Source organism: Cyprinus carpio, chromosome B25 (assembly GCF_018340385.1).
Source record: "Cyprinus carpio isolate SPL01 chromosome B25, ASM1834038v1, whole genome shotgun sequence".
In the NCBI taxonomy this organism is placed as follows: domain Eukaryota; kingdom Metazoa; phylum Chordata; class Actinopteri; order Cypriniformes; family Cyprinidae; genus Cyprinus; species Cyprinus carpio.
Window position 1 is genome coordinate 19,761,277 of NC_056621.1, and position 23,273 is coordinate 19,784,549.

At 34.7% G+C, this 23,273-nt stretch overlaps 3 protein-coding genes across 7 annotated transcripts in view; all 3 read right to left on the reverse strand.

Annotated features, from left to right (window-relative positions):
- Nucleotides 1-613: 613 nt before the first annotated feature.
- Nucleotides 614-1,887, reverse strand: LOC122142480 (zinc-finger homeodomain protein 10-like). The gene is made up of 2 exons (XM_042753418.1): nucleotides 1,525-1,887; nucleotides 614-1,450 (listed from the first exon to the last, which is right to left on the reverse strand). The coding sequence occupies exons 1-2, from the start codon at nucleotides 1,745-1,747 to the stop codon at nucleotides 1,257-1,259; spliced, it is 417 nt and encodes a 138-aa protein (XP_042609352.1). The 5' UTR covers nucleotides 1,748-1,887; the 3' UTR covers nucleotides 614-1,256.
- Nucleotides 1,888-5,242: 3,355 nt separating this feature from the next.
- LOC109081407 (mixed lineage kinase domain-like protein) lies at nucleotides 5,243-15,880 on the reverse strand. The gene is made up of 11 exons (XM_019096394.2): nucleotides 15,730-15,880; nucleotides 13,768-14,220; nucleotides 13,366-13,482; nucleotides 11,084-11,261; nucleotides 10,841-10,941; nucleotides 10,592-10,727; nucleotides 10,272-10,356; nucleotides 9,088-9,227; nucleotides 8,956-9,005; nucleotides 8,708-8,851; nucleotides 5,243-5,694 (listed from the first exon to the last, which is right to left on the reverse strand). The coding sequence occupies exons 2-11, from the start codon at nucleotides 14,213-14,215 to the stop codon at nucleotides 5,654-5,656; spliced, it is 1,440 nt and encodes a 479-aa protein (XP_018951939.1). The 5' UTR covers nucleotides 14,216-14,220; nucleotides 15,730-15,880; the 3' UTR covers nucleotides 5,243-5,653.
- A 1,842-nt stretch (nucleotides 15,881-17,722) lies between these two features.
- The window catches only part of LOC109081408 (NLR family CARD domain-containing protein 3-like), a 61,690-nt gene continuing 56,139 nt past the window's right edge, over nucleotides 17,723-23,273 (reverse strand). For 4 of the 5 annotated variants that reach the window (XM_042752968.1, XM_042752967.1, XM_042752966.1 and 1 more), the window contains 5 exons: nucleotides 20,894-22,711; nucleotides 20,415-20,588; nucleotides 19,686-19,859; nucleotides 19,062-19,108; nucleotides 17,723-18,977 (listed from right to left, as the gene is read on the reverse strand). In XM_042752968.1, coding sequence (XP_042608902.1) covers nucleotides 18,436-18,977; nucleotides 19,062-19,108; nucleotides 19,686-19,859; nucleotides 20,415-20,588; nucleotides 20,894-22,711 — 2,755 coding nt within the window. In that variant the 3' untranslated portion in view covers nucleotides 17,723-18,435. The remainder of the gene's footprint in view (nucleotides 18,978-19,061; nucleotides 19,109-19,685; nucleotides 19,860-20,414; nucleotides 20,589-20,893; nucleotides 22,712-23,273) is intronic. The other variant, XM_042752969.1, reaches the window with a different exon arrangement.

Sequence of the window (23,273 nt, forward strand, 5' to 3'; positions counted from 1 at the left end):
GCTGGCAGAGACTGAATTTTCATTTTCATTCAGCCTGTCTGATGTTTTTCCTAAAGCATGGTTTCATTTGTATCTTTGTGCTATATATTCAGTTGTGCTGTTGTTTGTAATTTGTTCATTTGTTCTTATTTGCTGTCTGTAATAATATTTAAACATTATATTTTATTAGGCTAGTAGTTTTTGCTGTAGTATCGAAATTGGAATAGAGAATTGAAAGTTTAGTTGGTATCTAAAAGTTTGGTGACATAAGCTTATTTATTAGATAATATGGGTCAAAAACAATGATAACAGCAGGCTTTTTTATTTTTTATTTATAAATATAAACAGGGCTGTTTTCCCTAGTTACTGACAACAGAGAAAGAGATCTTACAGTTTCAAGACTAAAGAGCCCTTCACAAAGATGAGAAAACAAAAAAAAAACAAACCAAATAAAATATCTGTAATTATATTCAATACTGTAAAATTGCAAAATAAATCAAAATAGATTAAAAAAAAAAATTCTAACTACTGTTAAGTTAAGGTTGGGGACTGAACTTTTACATTTATTATTTTTTAATTACAGTACATTTTTTTAATTAAATTTTATTATTATTCTAAATATTTTTTTACTTTTATTATTTTTTTAATTACATTTAATTAATTTTTATTTTATTTTATTATTTTACAGAACTATCATATTCTTACTAAGGCCATCGTTTAATGCAATTAAATGCATACTTTTTTATTTTTTATCTTACTGGCCACAAACTTTTAAATGGTTGTGTACATTTGTTCTTTATTATTATATAGGATATTCCAGATATTCCATTTTTTCATTTTCTATTTGTCTTTATTAACAATTTTCCATCCTCCATTTTCCAAATATTAACAACATAAATTTGGATGTGCACAAAAATCATCTTACAAAATTCTGTTCAAATGGTTAAAAGACTGGGAGCCTGTGGAGTTTCTGAAGAGAGAAATGCTGCAGTGTTTGTCAGAACATAACAGTCCTGCACCTGCACCTGCGTCTGCAAACACTGAACCTGTTCACGATCGCCAGAGATGAAGCTGCGCTGCTGGAGATCCAGTCTGCATCAGTGATCACATGACATCTGTGCACCAACACCTGTCAATCAAAGCTGGAATACTTCTGAAATAAAGCGGAGACAAAACAGCAGGTCTCATAATGCAGATGGCGCCCCCTAGTGATTCAGTGTCAGTAACAACTTTAGACTGCTTCTGGAAGTGTGCAGACCTGCAGTGAGATCTATGATCTAATCTGACCCACAATGCATCACTTCAGGCGGGTGTTTCAGTCTGGGAGTCTCTGCAGGATGAGCTCTGAGTCTCCGGCTGTGGATCTGTGTGATCCTCCGGCCCGCAGGGGGAGCTGCTGCTGCTCTGGGTGGAGGAGACGGAGACATGGAGCAGCCGGATGAAGAGCTGAGTCTCAGCATCTCTGCAGATTCTGTCAGAAACAAGCATCAAAACATGAAGAGACTCCTGAGCATCGTTTACATACGAGAGAAAGAACCGACGCACCTGCTGAGGGACACTGAACCGACCAATCAGGAGAGCTTGTGTCTCTAGTGATGTCATCACTGCTGAAACTATGACTGCCTTCATCTTCATCATAATCTTCGTCATCTTCGTCATCATCATCATCATCATCATCATCATCATCATCGTTGTGGTGGACCCTTATTACCTCCGGCTGCTGCTCATTCTCCAAAACCAACAGATGTCTGTCAGAAGAAAAGCACATTTTAACAGGATGTTTGTGTGTGTGTGTGTGTGTGTGTGTGTGGAGGTACTTGTTGTGCTCAATCCTCCAGTTTCTGAGTTCATTAAGAACATGTCTGTGGTGTCTGTGGAAATTTTTTAATTAGAATTTTCTGATGAGAATTAAAACTGCTATATAAAAATTAGAATTACAATAATAATAATTAGTAACAAATTTCTGTATTATTTATAACAATAACTGTTATATAAAATATAATAATAATAATAATAATTGTTAAAAAAATATTCAACCAAATAAGAACATTATTATTATTATTTTTATTTTATTAATAATCTTAATTTTACTCCATGTTTACTGTGCCTGTAGTGCTGCACATTTTGGCCAAAAAATGTATTCTATATCAAAATAATAACAACAACAATAATATTATTAATAATAATAAATTAATTTCATTAATCAAGACAATAACAATAATTATTGTTGCTATTCTTATTATTAGTAATATTATTATTAGTATTAATACTACTGAACATTTATTATTTTTAATATAATTAGTCGTTATTATTAATTATTATAATTGAATAAAACATTAAGCAATTATTATTATTATTAAAATGTAAAAAAATGAAAACTAAGACTACTGTAATATAATCAATTAATTAATAATAACAATAATAATGATTAATTGATTAAACAAAACAAAACATATTACTATTATAATTGTATTATAATTAATAATTTTAATTTTATTTATTATTATTTTTATTAAAACATTAAACAAAATAAATATTACTACTGTATTATTTCTTTGTAAAAATGAGTATTTATTAAAATATAAAAATAATAATTTATTTTTACAGTACAACTGTCAAATTATGATACTAATATTTACAGCTTTCTTAACTGCTTGATTTGAAGCCACGCTGTGATTATTTCTGTAGTTTCTCACTCAGCAGGAGTTTACCATTGGTCAGATCACTGCCTCGTGGTTCAGGACGGTGATGTCGGAGCCGGAGGACCCTGGTCTTGATCCGCTGCAGGAAGAGAGAGGTCTGGCGCTGTCTGGAGAGACTTGTGGGTCTGACAGAGCTCTCTTCTGATGGAGAGACTGCTTCTTAAACACATGGAGCGCTGCTCAAAGTGTCTTCAGAAGCTGCTGCTTGTCTTTATCGGTGTCTGTATCTGCCAGCTCCAGCCGTCTCTGACCGAAGCTTCTCTGAGAAGAGTCCAGTCCTGCAGTGAAGCTCTCAGCGTTGAGGTTTGTCCTCTTCAGCAGGAACGTCCTCGAGGAAGATCAGCTCTCGCACCGCAGACCTGAATCTGTGGCTTGAGACCTGCAGCACAAACCACATGTGAGCAGTCTATCTGGAATATGAGTGAACTCTGCAAACCAAACTTGTCATTAAAGCAGCAAAACAGGGTGGAATTGATTTTTCATGCACCTCAGAGGCTCCTGGAGTGGGACGGGTGCACACAGGGTTTCCTTCCAGTTAAAGTGTGCTGAGCTTTACAAAACAGCACAAATACCACACCTGAGCCAGATCTTTTTTTTTTTTTGTCGTTTTTAATCTTGATATCAAAGTCCCCATCCACTATTATTGTACAGAATAGAGTATCATTAAAATTAAACAAAATATCTTCTGTTGTGGTCCACTAAAGAAAGCCATGCAGGGTTTGGAAAGAGTAAATGATCACATGTTTTCATGTTTGGGTGAATCGCGTATCAACACACATCTCCAGTGACCTCACTTCCTGTAAATCATCTGATCCAGAAATAATTTTCTGAAAAAACAGTTAGCCTAAACCTCAGTTTTTCTCAATCCTGTTGCTCTTTATTTCAGAAATACCATGACGTTTTCACACTGCACACATGTTGTCCATGTTTGATGTTTAGAACCAGTTTGTGAGGTGAGAGACTCTGATCGAGCAGATCTTCAGGATCAGCAGCAGGTTTGAGGTTCAATAAACCAGATCCACTGAACTCAGTCATGAAGGACAGAGCTGTGCCTGGTCTCTTCTTTATCAATGCTTCACTCGACATCTGTAACCTTTATTGCATCTGCCCTGAAGAAATGTCTATGTAGGCCTATTGTTTCACAGCAGTGCTTACAAAAGCTTTAGGAAAAAAAAAAAAAAGTTTTTTTTAATTTGTAACTGGTCTTTATTTGCTCCGTATCTTCATAAAGTTTAATTATCTTACCTGTATATTTAAACATCTTTACCTTCCGAGCATAAACAGCATTCACTTCTGCCTCACAGCGGGTGAGTTTGCTTAGCAACGGGACCTATTTCCTGGATACGGGGCTAAGTGGGATTTGTAGTTCATTAAAATACATGATTCTGCTGAAAGTAAAATTGTAGTGGTTTTGAATGCCCTTACCAAACAACAGTTAAAATTAGAAATAGGAAAATCAGTCTAAAAAGGCTGCAAACACGCCACACCTGCCGGAATCGAAACTGACCTACATGACATTCGTGACCCTGGAGCACAAAAGCAGTCATATGTAGCAAGGGTATATTTGTGGCAATAGCCAACAATACATTGTATGGGTCAAAATTACTGATTTTTCTTTTACACTAAAAATCATTAGGATATTAAGTAAAGATCATGTTCCATGAAAATATTTTTAAAATTTTTTACTGTAAACATATCAAAACTTAATTTTTGATTAGTAATATGCATTGCTAAGAACTTCATTTTGACAACTTTAAAGGCAATTTTCTCAATATTATATATATATTTTTTGCACCCTCAGATTGCAGATTTTCAAATAGTTGTATCTCAGCCAAATGTTGTCTGATCCTAACATTGGAAAGCTTATTTATTCAGCTTTCGGAAGATGTATAAATCTCAATTTCAACAAATTTACCCTTATGACTGGTTTTGTGGTCCAGGCTAACATTTGATAATAATTACAAATTTCGAATGTAGTGAATTTGCTAGAAAATGCTAGAAAAAGATGCTGGTTTTCCCATGTAAAACCACAATATACCGCTAACACGTTATATAAAGGATTAAAATCTCTTGTAAATTGTAGAGACAGACTCTATTAATTCTGAATGGAATCAGAGTAAAAGCAATGAAACTACTTTTATGCAATATACGTCTATGTAAAATTATATTTGTCTGTACAAACATCATTAATGAGCAATTTATAGTTTTTTTGTTTCCAAGACAACAACAACATTTAATTAAAACAACCGACAACAACCAGAAAAGAGATGAAGTTTTGTCTTTTGACTATATTTAAATAAATGTATAAATATATCTATTTATGTGAAATAATAAAGTAATAATAGATATAACCATTAATCTAATAATAAAAAAATACAGGCTTCAACATCTTACCAACAAAGCTTACCACTTTCACATGATCATCACCTACTGAAATATCTTACATCACTTAAATGTATCTTTACTCCTTTTTCTGTCATTTTTAACTCTCAGTAACTTTATTCATAAAGTTACATAACAACAACAATAACAGTATTTCTAGAGAAAAGACAGACAGACAATTTTGCTTTGCAGATGTGAGATTTTTATTTTTGATGGCACAGATTACACTTATACTGTATTATAAAGCATTATAACGAATCAATGTATTTTTTACCTCAAAAATATTAAAAGCAACATTTTCTCATCTGTAATCAGAATGTCTTGTTTGCTTATATATATATATAAACATGCAGGGATGAATCATTCACTTTAAGATCAATAATGTATGCACTATGTATATGCACCATGTACTGTACATATACCATTTACTGCAAGTAAGCAAGGTTTGGGTTAACCAACCAAGAGTTCAGGGTTTATGTGACACTAAGTTTTTCCTGCTTTCTGGAATATTCCCCAGGTAGATGGTAACAGATTGCATCATCAGAATCTGATTTGCCAGAAGCCTTGGTTAGAAATGCAGAGGTGCTCCATCAATCCTCTTCCACCATTTTAAGGAGCATGTCGACCAATACTAAAAAAAGAAAAATATAAATAAACAAAAAATAATCACTAAAAATAAGACCTTTTTTTAAATAAGTTTTCTATTGCTAGCATCAAAAGGGACAATTCATTGACAATTTGTGTGTTTTTGGTCACCTTTTCACATAATCTATTTGTGAAATCTTGTTCCTAAAGATGTCAGTTTTGTGTTTTGTCAGTAAGAAAATTAACTGTAAGATTATGCCTTTATTGTGTTCATTACAGCCTGCTTCTCCTTTCTTGAATTATCCCACCAAAGGTTTGTGTAGGTGCAAGACATTGTTGAACTCTGATTTATATTTATGGGTCAGGTTGATCATGTATCTTAATTTGGAATGTCTCTTATCACCATTTTCCCTTCCTGTTTTGTATTTTCATCATTATTATTATTTTTCCAGTTATATTATTTATCAGTTAGCAAATATTTATAGCCATTATGTTTGCTCTATCTTTGGCATTTAATGCATTTAATGTTTTGTTAAAAGTTTGTTAATCTACTAAAAAATAAAATAAAATAAAATAATATATATAAAAAGAAAAGGTGGCAAAGGTGATACTACTGGTGTTCCACAAGGTTCTGTATTTGGCCCACTTTTATTTTCCATTTGCAGCAAACACAATCATCTCACCCAAATATAAAGCCAAGAATTTTGGCATCACAATGTCAATGAGCCAGTATTATTTTTTTCTTTTAAGTCAAACTAATTGCCATGGCCCCAACATAGCAGAGAAAATTATGTTTGGTGCACATAGAATGAGGACCACATAATAACATCTAAAGTATCAATGAAATAAAAATATTCCACATTTTTAGCTGTTTCCAAAGTAATGACATGACGTTTCTTTTTTAATAAAAATAAATTTTTACCTTTTATGCTATGCAATGGTTAAATGTGTGTTACTTTTATTCACACTGTCAGCTATGCGTGCGTTGGACTAGACCATGAAGTTTTTTTTTCTAAGTTCCAAAATGTAATCTGTTTGTGTAATGTAATTATAAAGCATTACTAATCACAGAAGAATACGTGATGAACAACTTGCGTAATTTAGAGGGGTCATATGATGCAATTTCAAATTTTCCTTTCTCTTTGGAGTGTTACAAGCATAAAGAAGATCTGTAAAGTTGCAAAGACTAAAGTCTCAAATCCAAAGAGATATTCTTTATAAACGTTAAGGGTCAACCACACCCTCCTAAAACGGCTCGTTCTACCACGCCCCCACATCTCTACATCACTATGTGGGAAGATTTGCATAACACCGCCCAAATGTTCACGCAAAGAAATAAGGCGTAACATTTATTCTCTCTGTTCCCGCCGCTGCCATGTTGTGGAGTCACTGTGTTTCGTTGAAGTGAAACTTTGTTTGGCCTTCCAAAAGAAGACATGACTAGAAATCAGTGGTTAATTTCTATTTCAATACTGTTCCACTGTTCCAGAACAGTCCAACCCAAATATTCAGATGTGTGCTTTGCATTTTATGGAGTATGAGGACTGTTTCCTGAACCAGTACCCTGCAATGCGTTTGTGGCACAACGGCTGTTTCTATTCAGTTGTGTAATGATGGGATGTGCCAGGCAGAGCAGCTGGACTGAGTCTCGTGCTGCTGGGAGATGGCATAGTATGTTAAGGGGCATAACATTTCCGTCACACGCTTGAGGCATTCGGCCAATCACTACGCACTGGATAGCTGGCCAATCAGAGCACACCTCGCTTTTCAGACCAATAAGCTTTTTTTAAAAATCGACGTGTTTCAGAAAGGCGGGGCATAGAGGAGAAACTATAATGTACATTATATGGAAAATTATGTGTTTTTTGAACCTTAAACCGGATAAACACATTGCATTACACTAGGGATATGCCAGTATCAAATTTTCCTGTTGTGATTAATTGATAATGCTTTTATCACGGTATACGGTATTATCATGGTATTGAAATTTAGTTTTTTTTTAAAAAGTGGTCATAATACAGTATAACAGGTTAACTAACTTTTTTCTTATAACAAAATTAACTGAACATTTAAATACAATAAAGCAATTACACAGATTAAAGTGCAAAAGAACTATAAAGACCAATAGGTATCACTTTACAATAAGACCTCATTAGTTAACCTTAGTTAATGCATTAACATTCACAATGAACAATAGCTACATTTGCTACAGAAGTTATTAATCTTTGTTAAAAAATACAAGTCTTAGTTCATGTTAGCTCATTAAATAACACAGTTGCAACTTTCGGTTTTAACAACATGTTATTAAACATCGGAATACCCAAGATTAATGAATGTTCAGAAGAATTTTTCAATGGCAGTTTATGTTAACTAATGAATTAACTAATGTTAACTAATTAAGCCCTTATGTAAAGTGTGAATGAACAATAAAGAAAATAAAACACTTTCAAACAATATCTAGGGCATGTTGTAGTCCAGATTAAAATGAAAAAAAAAAAAAGTTTGAAAATAAATAGCCTATTAAGTCTAAATATTTAGGTATTTGGCTCTGTGATGAACACCATAGCAAATCCACAAATCTGAATGGCTATTAAAAAATATTTAAATATGTTTTAGAAAGTAGCACAGCTGCTTTATTTATGGGGTTTCCAGGGTAAGGGCTGCATTTTCTGCAGTTTAGCGCCATCTGCTGTCACAGAGTGAATGTGCTTTCATTCAGTGGGTCTCTCACGTGTTCCCCCATGTGCTTCTCATGCGTGCTTGTTTACATCAGAGCGCACATGTGTCTTTCAAGCAGCATACAGCGGTGTTGTGCATTTTGACCAGTTAATGGGAATAGTATTCTTAAAATGCATTCAAATTCTGATTAATTTGTAATGTATAACTATTCACGGTATTTAGAAGCGCCCACGATAACAATATCATGCATATTCATTACCGTGATATATCATATTACCGAATACCGGCACATGTCTACATTACACCAAATACACAAAATAATGTTCTTTTTAGCAGCATCCCATGACCCCTTTAACTTGACCTGTGTGTCAGGGTCTTACCTCCTGCAGTTGGTCGTAGGAAGGGCTCAAATGATCGACAGGCATTGATGAGCTCTTTTAGCTTTTTAGGACAGTCTTTCGGAAGTGGCTCCATGACCTTCTCTACACACACTTTTTGGAAGATTTGACTGGGGGATGTACAGTCTAAAAACACCAGCACAGAAAGAGTGTGACTTGTATTTAGTTAACATTTAAGAAATATTCAGGGCAAATGCAATAGTTATACTGATAGTTTTGGTAATACACACCTTTGAAAGGAACATCTCGGGTTGCAATTTCCCACAATACAATGCCAAAACTAAAAAGAGCATGTACAGTCAGTGACCATCCTTTATTTGAATAAGATATGCGTGTATGATATTTGAGTTTGACTGCTGTACCTGTAGATCTCACATGCCTTGTCGTAAGGATGGTTGATATTCTGAAGCTGCTGTGGAGAGTTGTAATGGAAAGCACTGCTCCTTTTGGATTTATTCTTCTGAAGAGAAGTTTCTGTTTTTGCCAACTCAAAGCCTCCCAACTTGCGAAACATACAAATGAACATTAAGATGAAACCCCAACAAAAATATTCCCTGGGTTTTAATAAGTGTCCAGCACATTTATTTTATTTTTTTTTCATTATCTGTTAGACAAAATGTTTTAGTAACTGAAATATGTACTTATAAAATATAAAGCAAGCAATATTTTCTATTTTATATATATATATATATATATATATATATATATATATACATATATATATATATATATATATATATATACATACACACAAACACACACACACACACAAACAAACAAACACAAAACAGTCTTTAGAAAGCAAACTGTAATAATATTTTTGCTTTAAATTCCCTAAAAAGGCATAAATGTAAAAATGTACATCCAGCAAGGTTAGAAATTAACTTTTCTATTAGGAGGCAATATTTGCCTCCTGGAATTGATTTCCAGAGGCATTTTTAACATTTGTGATGGCAATTTTTATAATCACCTTATTATTATAATCGCCATACTATGTTGTCTTTAATGTCAAATAATAAAATTTACCCAATTACTTTAATCAATAATTGAAACTATTGTCAATTACAATAGATGGTAACACTTTATTTTAAGGTGTTCTTGTTACACGTTACATGTACTTACTATTATAATAACAATAAATTATGCATAATTACATGCAAGTAACCCTAATCCTAACCATATAGTAAATACATGTAGTTAATTAATATTACTCAGTACTTAATTGTATAATTACACTGTAACAAGGACACCTTAAAATAAAGTGTGACCCAATAGACTTTTTAAAATTGTATATAAATTCAACATGTAAAAAACAGGAGCTCATAGGGCTATGGGAGCTCATTGTAGATTATTGGTTTTCATATTGTAATAATGATTATTAATATATGTCACATTAATATAAGCATGTCACATTCTGGCTTCACAGACAAACATATCGGTTCATGAACAGTCTAGTCTAGCGCAAGTTGCAAAAATGTTGTGGTTGTGGTTGTTTTGGTGGTTAAATGATGCTGATGCTGATATTGAGAAAGTGAATATCCATTACCTTCACTCTATAGCCAGCGGCCACTAGAAAACTACAGCTTCTGATGGAGCCATGCACTTTAAACTTCTCCTCTGACTGATGCAGCCTGTACTGTGCAAAAAATAATAACACTGAGATGACAAATATACCTTTGCTAAAGTTTAAATGCAAATATATGAGAATAAATTAACTAGATAAAAAAAGACATGCTTTATATATGCTTAAAGATCTAGGAGAAGTTGGAGTCAGAGTTCTTTTGTCACAGAGTAAGAAGAACAAGTCGTTAATAAACAGAATAACAGTATGTTGACTTTCTTATGCCAGTTTAGATAGATTTGGACCTGTAGACTGCCTGCGCCGCATCCAGACACATCTGCGTCTTTCTCTCCCAGGGCAGATTGCAGTTACTGTCCAGGACTTGTCGAAGACTTCCTTTTTCACAATATTCCATGACTATCAGGAAACTTGGATTTGGTCCTGTATGAGGACACAATGGCAATTAGATGAATGTTTAATTCAAGTAAAGTTCAAACTTGCTGATTTTCTCAAACTGAGATTATTCTTTGGTTAGTGATTTGTGAGTGGCACACCGTTCTCATCCTCGACACAGATCCCAAACATTCTTAAGATATTTGGCGACTCAAATCGCTTCATGGTCTCCACCTCCTTGTTAAAAACACTCCTTAGCTCACTGGAGAGAATGAATATATGCAACAAGGAAACTGTAGTTTTTAAATCAGTCAAGAAAATGATTGCTATGGTTTAGACTGATTTCACTCATAAATTTTTTTTTAAAATTCTAACATTTGAGTACAATTCATTTGATCATCTACCTGGGGCTGGTGCACAGCGGATATGCGTATCTCTTGATAGCCACAGTGAATTTGTTGTAAGTCCCTTTGTAAAGCTCAGAATGGCTGCACTTTATAAGGGGTTTAGTAGGAAGACTGTAGGTCAGTTCTTCTAGTTTAATCTCTCTAATGTCTTGCAGATGAGGGCGGGGTTTTTTCACTGCCAACCAAAGACAAAGAAAACTGTTCAGTGGAGACACCATTCATAACATCACTTCAACAGTGCTAAACTAAAAATGATTTTACACTTCATGAAAGCCTCGTTATCATCAGGAAATTCTTGAAAAACAGTGACCCTTCTATTATTATCTCTTTAATATACACTTATTTACTATTTAAAACCTTTGACTTCCAAATCAAAGTCATGTGGTGCAAACAAAATATGCAGAAAAATAACAAAATAGGAAATTATATCAGAAAGACCCACATTGACCCTCATGACTGTGTGTCAGAGCCAATTAGCCTGCTGAACATCAAATATGTTGACCCATTTATAACAGAAGAAGGTTAGGTCGGGTTGTAAACTGTCATGCGGTGCAACTCCCCAAAAAACGGACTGATATTTATGAATTAATAGGCTATTTAATAATAAAACTTATTAATTCATGACATTTGCAAAATAATAATAATAATAATAATAATATACACATATATTAACTAAATTATAATTAAACATGTATTAACACCCTCCATCATATTTGCAGAAATGTTTTTAACAAGATTTGGGGTGCCGATTAAAAAAATTGCACATTTTTGGCTCAAGCCTGTCACATTTCATAGCATTTTTGCTGTTGACAACCATTTGTAAGGTGAAGAAGTCTTGTATTATGCATTAATCACTGGAAAAACTGCCACAAACACATGATTCTATCTTCCTCTGAAGTAGGTAACTTGTGTTTATGTAAACTTCTTTGACATTAAATAAAGTATTTGAACTCATTTCCCAACATAAAAAGTTAAATTATACATTTTAAATACTTCTTTTTGTCATTAGTACAGGGAACACTAAATATATTTTTTGTGTAGCTAAAAAACAAAAATTACAACAACCTGATTTTCTGCCAACAAATATGTATTACACCATGCAATACTTTTTTTTCAGTCTAAAATTTAAAATATTCATAAACAATTACTTGTAAATAACTGTAATCCTCTCCATGCAGTTTTTTTTGTGCCTCCACACTCTATCTTAGTTTCTTCAACGTACACTTTACCAATTGTTGAGGAGATACTTTGTATTATCTGGAAATTTAAAACCTGTTTACCATCTTTATCCTCTTTAGTTACTGAAATTGTTCACTCCTCACTAGTTTCTGGCCTTGTTCCTTCATCTCTTAAATCTGCTATTATTACTACCTTTATACTTGAGAAACCAAAGGTACTCAGTTCATTCAACTTAATTTCAGATCAAAACAATCTAAAGTTACCACAGGTGTTCCTCAGGGTTCTGTTTTGGGCCCTCTATTATTCATTATCTACTTACTTCCTCACCGTCATATTTTTACGATGTTTGGTTTCCATTTTAATAGCTGCGCTGATGATACCCAGCTCTATCTGTCTTCCAAGCCCTTGGGTTTCTTTCTTTCACCTTCTTTGTTCAGCTGTCTAGCTGAAATGAATGATTGGCTTTTAGCCCATTTCCTTAAACTCATCCATTCTGACAAAATCTGATTGTCTTTCTGTGGCTATTGATAATTCTATAATTTTTCCTTCCCTGCAGGTTAAGAGTCATCATCCTTAATATCACTCTATCCTTTGAAGCTCATGTTAATAATATCATGCATACTGCATACCTTCACCTACGTAATAACAATCATCACCGTCCCTCTCTCACAATAAATAAATAGTACTGCAGTCCTTATCCATGCACTGGTTACTTCACATATTGGAAACTGTAATGCTCTCGCTCTCCTATCTAAACTCCTTTATAAACTTCACTTGGTTCAGAACTCTGCAGCTTGTGTTCTTTCTAGAATTCCTTCTATCAAACACATTTGCCCAGTTCTTCAGTGACTAATAAATCTTGCCAAAAAAAAACTGTACATGATGGAAAGTTTTACTCAGCAAATTATTCTAATTATTATTTATTTTTCAAGGTGCAGGGCTATGATTAAGATATGTGCACTCAGATGTATTCAAGTGTTAAGAAAACATGTTAATACTTTTTACTTGATGGTTACATTACACCACATGACATTAAATTAAAATAAATAACACCAATGCATTTAAACTTTCAAGCCCCCCCCCCACATATCTGTACTTACATGATTCCAGGATCTCTTTAATGTCCTGCACATCTCTTTGAGTTTGGTCAACTGTCTTTTGTACGGCATCAACCATCATGTTTGTTCCTTTGCTCTCCTGAGCTAAAGACTGGAGCACTATAGGAGACAAATTTATACTCTTTAAATACACAGATTAAAGCACGTTTGTCCAATCCTGCTCCTGGAGGGCCAACATCCTGCAGGGTTTAGCTCCAATTCACTTTCCTGGATGTTTCTAGTGGGTCTGAAGACTTTGTTATCTGAATCAGGTATGTTTAATTAGGGATGGAGCTAAACTGGACAGTGGCCCTCCAGGAACATGTTTGGACACCACTGATCTAAAGGTTCTAGTTGTGTCCTGAAAGTAGATATTTTATTCCAATTCAAATTCATACAACTTACATTCCCGAAGTTCCAGAGAGTCACTCTGCCTGTCCTCTTCATCTTCCCGCCGCCGTGTTGCTTCCTGAAACACTTTCTCTATACTTGCTCTGTGCTCGACCTGAAGCGCTAGAGAAAGCACCTGGGCTGCATCATTCAGCCTCTCATTTAGGAAGCTGAACTCCTCGCCGAGGTCATACGCTTTGGCGACGCGTCTCAGATAGCTGAAGGAAGTGTATTTCTTCACTACCATCTCTGCTGACTCCAGAGTGAGTTTAAGATTTTCAAGCCCCTTTCTAACCTGTTCGGGTTCAGTCCCAAAGCCATGAACCTTCACGGCCCTCACCAGCCCAGCCAGAGTGGACACGCGGTGAGCCAGACGCCTGCAGCGCTTCTTGTTAGCCTTCACCTCCTCACACAGGCTGTACAGCTTTTCTGCGATGGCTAGGATGGGTTCTATGATGTCCATTGCAGCTGGAAATAAAAACAAACAAACAAAAAAATTCTCAGATTAAGTATCTTAAACGACTGAAGCTTCATGTTCTCCTGATGCTGTTAAAAAATATATCTAATTTTTAAAAATAAAATACACTATTTAGCAAAAGTTTAACCAGAAAAAAGATTAATGCAAAACAATTTCTGAAACAAATGGAAAAGATACCATACAAAAGTATCAACATCAGTCATGTAAACTCAAAGTAATTATTTCAAATTATATTATATAACTTACATTAATTACAAGAAAACATTAAAAACTCTTTTCAATTTAGCACATTTTTAAATAAAATTATTATAATGCTGCTTTAAAGAAGTAAGCATTATGAAAGTGCAATATAAATGTTACAAAATATGATGTTTTGTAAAGCAAAACAGAAAACCTGGACCCATGATTAAATAAATATTAGTTTTTTTTTGTTTGTTTGTTTTTTCACAGGATGACATCACTTTGTATGGCTAACATGGGTTCAAAAGAGGGTGCAAAGTTTGTACTGTTTTATATTATATGGCATCATTATAAATTTATCATGCCTTCTGAATCAGGTTTTTTTTTTTGATGAAGAAAGGAAACTTACAAATGCAATCATGGAAAAACTCTTCACCTGAAATGCTGTCAATAATTCATGTCGAAAATGTAAAAAGTTTTAAGTTTCATCTATTCCTCACACAAATGCTGCCTTTAATATGCTACAAGGGGAAGTGAAAGTCGCGCCATCAAATCAAAGCACAGAATTTCCTCATTCAAGTTAAAACATGTTCTAGTTAGAAGAGATATATCCTGAAACTGAAACTGCTGGTGCTGCGGCATACTATTGAGTTAGAACATGATTTAAAATTGCCTTAGGTTTCTAACGAAAGAAAGAAAAAAAAAAAAAAAAAAAAAAAAAAAAAATCGTACAAAATACAATATTACTGAAATTGAATTCAACACGGCATGTCAACGCAAGACCTCCTTCTCTCTCGGGAATAAATCCATTTATTTTAGTCAACCAAAGTTACTTTCACAATTAGGTCATTCAATCATAAACAGGAAATGTAAACGCAGCGTTTAGGTACAACACATTATCAGCTAAAAACATGTCGACCTTTCCACCTAAACATTTCATATGAAGTAATCGTCTTCTCTGTTGACTTTGACATGTAATCCTTTACATGTAGCCTAAACTTTGTGATAGCATGCTGTGTTTATAAGCTCATAGAACTGCTAGTAGCCTACTACTTTCAATTCTGTAGAACCCAACTTTTCTTATAAACACTGCAAAATAATGTAGCTACATTTTAACCTTCTAGTCAAAACAGACATCACGGATATTTTACAATTATTGCACTAATAATTATAGCTTATATAGCCTAATTATTATAGGGGTAAAGGAATTATGGTTATTGTAGGTAAATATGTACATGACATGAATTTATAACAAACAAACAAACAAAAATATATATATATATCGAAATGCATTATATAACTTACGGAAGGCTACTTACTTTATAAGATGCTTTTCCCCTTTTGAACCGGCGAAAGTCTGACACAGGAAGGTGAGAAGAGCGACTAATGGCTCCTCCTCTACTACTTCACTAGCTTTAAGTGCAGCTTCCTTATTGAAAATGTTTCCACTGACAGGGAAGTGTTCACTGCTCCCTGTGAGCGTTGAGGTTTACTTCACCTCGGATCATTCATTTACGGATTTGCGCTATTTTACAGCGTGCATCGTCTTCGCACTCAGAGTAAACTTACTAGAGAAGTGTGAAGTGTGCCTAATACAGCTCTGTAAATAAATACAGTTGATTTAAATTCACGTCTCGCACACTTCAATGCACTTTGAATATAACATATACTGTACGCTCGCTTCGAACTGGAATCATGGCGGAATATCATGTGTCCACTTCTCAGGGCACTTACGGTCGAAGAGAACAAACGTCGTACGTGATAAGAGATACAATGTAATGACTGGAAATTCTGGAATTGAGTACCAGTGTAATACATAAATGAGAATACTTATACTAGTTACAGTAACCAGATCCTCACTTAACTTAAGCTAGATAATTCATGTGAATATGAAATGCACTTAATTATACTGAATTGTAGGTTACCTATTTTTAATGAATGAATGCCAAAGTATGTAAAAGTATAATATTGTCAAATAATAAAAAAATAATTGTAGGCTAATTGTAAATTAATAATTGTAAATTAATTGATCATAATTTTAACTGTGACATAACATTTGAAGTTAATATAAATTTAAATTTTAGCATTACTTACAAATAGCTATTTTTAAACACAAGACAAATAATTTTGAATAAAAAAAGCATTAAAGTATATTTTAGTTTGCCATAAATGCTTGTCCGTACATGGTTTTTCCAACTTACAGAAAAGTATGAATCAAAGTAATTATGAAATTCTATACACAGTAAATATGTACATTAGTCCTATATAAGTGGTCTAAAAGCACTCTGAAATTCAGCTAATTGTGTTTAATACTAATTTCACTACACTTTCATTTTACTGCAAGTAAAATGCAGTTAAATGTTCAAAATCATTACATTCAGTTCACAAATATAACAGTATAATCTTATAAAGTAGGCTAGGCTATATTATTTCCGTAATAAGCACACTTTATTTTTAAAATATGCTAAATTGTAGGCCCACTTCTTTTTCACAAGGGTACATTGCTTAGGTGCTTCTCAATGCAATGTGTCTGTGTCATGCTGCACATTCACCTCTAGATGGAGACAATTCAAAACAATTCAGACTCAGGCTCCAATCCTAATCCACCACAAACTTCCAGTCAGATACAGTTAACTTCTGTGCGTTTAAATAATGTTATGACCTTGCCTAGTGTAGAAATGATAATGCTTTAATGTATTTATTCACATAATATTTATTAAGGTTCTCTGTTATGTTTAGTATCAGGTAGATGTGTATTATTTCGAACTGGGTTTAATAACAAAATGAAAATTGTTTGGTTGTCTGTGATTGAAGTCCTCATAGAAATATTAAAGTTTTAAGGGAAGAATTAATTTTTGCCCTAATTCAACAATTGTCAGAGGAGCATCTGACAACGATCTGATCTCTGTAAAGGAGAGCAATATATTGTGAAAGTCCTCATCAAACTGCACTGAATCCAACTGACAGTTCATTAATTAATGAACACACTGAAAGTACTTGATCTGGGTCATGTCAGTCTGCACTCTGTGGATAGAAAAGGATTGAGTTGCTCATTATAAAATTTACTATAAATACTCTGCTGATTTACATTAAACACTGCAGATTTACAGTGAACACACTGCAGGAATAGTACATCTGGAGAAACCGGTTTGTTTGCTTTTGTCTCACATTCAGTTCTGAGAAAACAAGAGGATCTCAGTGACTCTTCATTTCAAAATTCCACACACATTAAATTTGTCAACATAAGATACATTTTTCTGTCAGCCCAAACGCAGACAGAGGCAGGTGGATTTCAGAAAGCAGAAGATAAAGTGATGGTAATAATCAGTAGAGTTTATTTAATAGTTTTCAATGCTCTGTTAGACATCGTCTGACCAACACAATTTCAACAAGTGTTATTATATCGAAACAAAAATTACTGCTTTACAACATCATCATGTGATAATAAATCCTTGAAATAGAGACTTTCTCTTTCACGTATCTACTTACTTGTGAAGGCAACACAGGACACAACATACAGTTAGTATTAAACAGTGACAGAATAACAACATAATGATTGCAGTACATATATATTATATGCGTGTAGGAAGTAATGTTGTAGAGATAAAGAAACAGCATGAATGACATACAATACAAATGCTCTCTTAAATATGCTCTCTCATATACCATAAATATCACATCTGTTACTAATTTCTGTAGTTACATCTATAATCACACTGTTGACCCTATCACTATCCCTTAACCTGTCCTTAACCTTACTCATATTCCACAACATCAATAGCAATCACAGTAGTTTGCAATATAATATAAAGACAATAAATACTTTTTTGACATATAATAGTTAAAGACCTCTAATACAAAGAGAGATTGAGTATACATAGTAGTTTTACACATTCATGTTTAACAACATTTCAATGTACAACATGTAATTACTATTTCTGTAGTTAAATTCATACATTTTATACTTCATACATCAAATCTTTTCATAATCAGACATAGGACCATGACTCGGACAGAGGTAGAAGTCAGTTGTTCGTCTGTTGTGTGATCTTACACAGTGACAGTGAGGAATTAAAAACCTTAAATCCAGCATAGAGGGGTTCAGTGAATGTGGTGTTGAATGTGTGTAAGTGTGTGAGTGTGTGTGTGTCAGAGACGCTGTAGAAGGACAGTGTGCCGGCCGGCCAGTCCAGATACACTCCTACTCTTTTAGAGGAGGGTGAAGGGGCAGGAATGCTGTTGCTCAGATTGTTGTGCCAGACAACAAATCCATCAACAATGCAGAAGAGACACCAGGACTTGTTATTGTATCCAAACTTACAGATCATCCCTTCCTTCCTGCTGATTGTTTTATAGGCCACTGCTACACGAGCCCAGCCAGTCCGCTCAACCTCCCAGTAATGACGTCCAGTCAGACTCTCTCGACACAGAACCTGAGGAATATCTTTAAATCTGTCTGGATGATCAGGATACGGCTGCTGCTCATCCACATATTTCACCTCTCCGTTCTCAGACAGAATGAGTTGAGTGCTCGCTGTGTTTGGATCCAGTGTGAGATCACAGAAATCTGAACACAACAGAGACAAATACAGTTGTATAATTTTGTTTGTTTTCATAAAATGTGCAAGAGTGTCCCAGACAAAGAACCTACATTTCTGCAGTCCTGGTTGGATCCTGAAAGGCTCTCCATGGTCCAAACTAAAATGTCACACAAACATACAGACATAAAGTAATTGGAATAGTTATTCACATACAGTCCTTAAATGTAATGATTCCAGTTCATTTGTATAGCATTTTCTCAATACATATTGTTACAAAGTAGTTTACAAAGCTGTATGTCTCAGTGTTTTGATATATTCAGTCCATAGTGAACAGGATTACAGGAAATATGAGTTACAACTTCTTTTTCGATAGTGTACTTTAGATATTGTACCAAATATGAGTTACTTTGCAACTTCATGTAAACTAACTCTGATTAGGGTATTAGTAGACTGTTAGGTTAGGGTTGGTGTTAGTAGAATAAACTGACATGTACTTGCAAAGTTACTTATAGTCAGTTGATTGTCTGTTGGGGAACAGCAGATATTAAGCAGACAGTCTACTAATACTCTAATGGTTGTTAGTTGACTTAAACTTGCAAAGTTACTTTTAGTTTGCAGAATGTCTGAAGTGGACAGATAAATTTTTTGAGCATAAGGATTTCATTAGTACATGCAGAGATGTGAAGTTTGGGCTCTTGCTGCAGACAAGGTTTCTAAACTTGTACCCCACATACTTGAGTATATTCAGTGAGCAGTTTTGATCCTTCAGTTTGTCAGAGAGAAGCTGGACTCCTGATTGTCCTGGGTGATTGTAGCTCAGATCCAGCTCTCTCAGGTGTGAGGGGTTTGAGCTCAGAGCTGAAGACAGATAACTACAGCCTTCCTCTGTCACCATACAACCAGACAACCTACAAACACACATCAACAGATTACATCATCTGTGAAGCCCTCAAATCTCAAATACCAGAGGAATCATTGTTGATCTCAGTTTTAAACCAGTATGCATGTCCTTACTGGATCTCTTGTCTTATAAAATGATATGCACAAATGTTCTGAAATGACATGAAATATCATGAAACAATAAATCAAATGCAACACAACATCTTGAAACAGGCTCTTTTAATCTAAATATTTTTCAACTTGACAGCACACTAAAAAAACAACTTTGAGTGCTGAACTTTGATCACGCCAAAGAAAATAGTCTGCACACTTAATATTATATTAGTGTAATTTACAGACATTGCAGAAGATGGACTTTCAGAAGTGCTTTTTTTTTTTTTTTGTCAGATCGGACATCAAGCCTTTAGGCAAACCCCCCAAACCTGACACCACCTCCCTCGTCAGCTTGATTTCAAAGATTTAACTGGGCAGAACAAGGGAAAGTGTTTGGTGACATCCGATCTTAAAGACCTGCTGCCCTGACAAATCTTAAGAATTTATGAATGTGTGATGTTCTAAAAGACCTCAGTATCTCCAGTTTACAGTTTCGGCTCTTCAGTCCATTGGAGAGAAGCTTCACTCCTGAATCCTGCAAGTCATTGTTACTCAGGTCCAGCTCTCTAAGCACAGAGTTTGACGATTGTAGAGCGGATGACACAATCTCACAATGTTGGTCAGTGAGATTACAGCCAGCAAGACTGAAACAGAACAGAACACAAAATAATCAAATTCTTAACCTCATTCTACAATTAGCATTGTAATATCTACTTAATTTATGTTAAACAGATTGGGACATTCTAAAACTAAGCAAAACAATACCCTGTTAAAAAACAAACAAACAAAAAAAAAAACAGCATATGCTGGTTAAGTAAACCAGCTCAAACCAGCAGCCATTCTTTACATTCTTTCATTACCTAACCAGTATATGCTGTTTTTTTTCAACAGGGTTGGAAATTCTATTCAGAAAGGACTCTTCATTGTAAGACATGGGTTAAACACTCACAGAGCTTTTTTGCAGTTGATCACAGCTGATATCAATCTTCTTCTACCTTCATTTGATGTGTTATATTTCTTGAGATCCAGCTCATCCAGCACTTCCTCTGACATCTGAAGCATGTAGGCGATTGCTGAGCAGTGAGATGGAGAGAGTTTCTTCTCTGAGTGTTTGTCTGATTTCACAAACTCCTGAATTTCTTTGGACAGAGTCTGATCCTTCACTTCCAGCAGACAGAGGAACAGATTGATGGCTCTTTCAGTGGAGACTGCTTGTCCATCTTTGACCTTCTCTTTAATGTAAAGTGTGGTTTTACTGATGCTCTCTGAGCTGTTTTCTGTGTGTGTCAGCAGATCCCGTAAGAGTCTCTGATTGGACTCCAGTGAGATGCCCAGCAGGAACCGCAGGAACAGATCCAGGTGTCCATTTTTACTTTCTAAAGCTTTATCTACTGTCCCTTTATGCAAATTGTGCATTAAATCCAAAACCTTCAGGGCTTTCATTGTGCTGCTTAAATAGCAGTAAAACACATAGAAAGCAGCAAGAAACTCTTGAACACTCAGATGAATGAAGAAGTAGACTTTCCTCTGATTAATCACAGATTCTTCCTTAAAGATCTGAGTGCAAATCTCAGAAAACACTGAGGCATCAGTGACGTCTATGCCGCTCTCAATCAGGTCCTCCTCATAGAACATCACATTGCCCTTCATCAGCTGATTGAAAGCCACTTCAGCAAGTTTTACAATCACTTCTCTGTTGGACTTCAGGAGTTTCTCTGAATCTCTTTCATCATACTTTCTCTTAATCTGAATCAGCAGGAAGTGGATGTACATTTCAGTCAGAGTTTGAGGGATTTCTGCATTGAGATCTTCTTCCAGGAGCTTCTGAAGCACAGTGGATGAGATCCAGCAGAAGACGGGGATGTGGCACATGATGTGGAGGCTTCTTGCTCTTCTGATGTGTGAGATGATTCTGCTGGCTTGATGCCGGTCACTGATTCTCTTTCTGAAATATTCCTCTTTTTGAGGGTCATTAAATCCCTGAATTTCTGTCACACGGTTGATGTATTTGGAGGGGATCTGATTGGCTGCTGCTGGTCTGGAGGTGATCCAGATGAGAGCAGAGGGAAGCAGCTCTCCTTTCATGAGGTTTAACATCAACACACCCACTGATGAAGACTCAGTCACATCACACACACTCTCATCATCTGAAAACAGTGTCATTCTGCTTTCATCAAAACCATCAAGGATGAACACAACTTTACACTCCTCATAAATCTGTGAGTCCAGATCTTGAAGCTCAGGATGGAAGTCCAGCAGAAGGCTGTGAAGACTGTACTGATGATCTTGGATCAAGTTCAGCTCTCGAAATGGAAACACAAACATGAAATCTACATCCTGATTGTCTTTTCCCTCGGCCCAGTCCAGAATGAACTTCTGCACAGAGACAGTTTTTCCAATTCCAGCGATGCCTTTAGTAAGAACAGTCTTGATTTTGACTTTCTCCTCACATCCTGTTTCAGGTAATGATTTAAAGATGTCATTACAGCTGATTGGATTGTGTTGTGTTCTGGGTGTTTTCTCCATCTGTAAAACCTCATGTTCTTCATTCACTCCTTCACTCTCTCCTTCTATGATATAGAGCTGTGAGTAGATTCTGTTCAAGATGGTTTCATTTCCTTGTTTGTTTCCCTCAAATAAGTGTTCATACTTCTTCTTCATGCTGGTTTTGTGTTGGTCTTTGACTCTCTGCAGGACTGCTTCAGGTCTTTCCTGCCTGATGTGGGTCTGATTGTGGGATGTAATTGTATCATCTATCTCCAAACTGCTGAAATTAAAAGAAAGAACAGCCAAAATGGCAATTACAGTAATTACAATGGCTGCTGAAGATTATCAGAAACATATCAGTGTGGATAGTATATGTTGCATATTTTGGAGAACATTTGGTGTTCATTAGGGTTTCTTAAATGAAATTGCAATAAATCAGCAGCTAAATATGTAGGTAACACTTTATAATAACTGCACGCTATTTATCATTAGTTAAGCATTAGAAAACAGTTAATTCATCATTTATAAAGCATTAATAGACATTAATAAGAAGTTTATAAATACAGATATAAATGTTTTATACTTGATTTAAAAGCATATATATAATGTATTTAATAATTATTTTTTCATACTTATATTAATAATCAATTTATCATTTCTAAATGAAGTATAGCATTATTTACACACCAGTTATTAAGGAGTTGTCAGTGGTTCATAAGATCACTTAGAAATTGTAAATAAATTATTAATAAACTATTTAAATGTGCATTCATACATCTTATTATTCAGACATATAGTAATAGTTACTTAGAGTGTTAATAAATGGTTTATTAACATGTATT

Bases quoted from the DNA above. Each gene is read 5' to 3' on its own strand.
- LOC109081407 (XM_019096394.2), bottom strand. From the start codon at position 14,215: ATGGACATCATAGAACCCATCCTAGCCATCGCAGAAAAGCTGTACAGC. The intron at 13,483-13,767 runs GTAAGTTGTATG...TGTCTCCTATAG, and splicing joins CTCTCTGGAACTTCGGGAAT to TGCTCCAGTCTTTAGCTCAG. The intron at 9,006-9,087 runs GTACAGCAGTCA...TGCTCTTTTTAG, and splicing joins AAGGCATGTGAGATCTACAG to TTTTGGCATTGTATTGTGGG.
- LOC122142480 (XM_042753418.1), bottom strand. From the start codon at position 1,747: ATGTGCTTTTCTTCTGACAGACATCTGTTGGTTTTGGAGAATGAGCAG. The intron at 1,451-1,524 runs GTGCGTCGGTTC...TGTTTCTGACAG, and splicing joins GGTTCAGTGTCCCTCAGCAG to AATCTGCAGAGATGCTGAGA.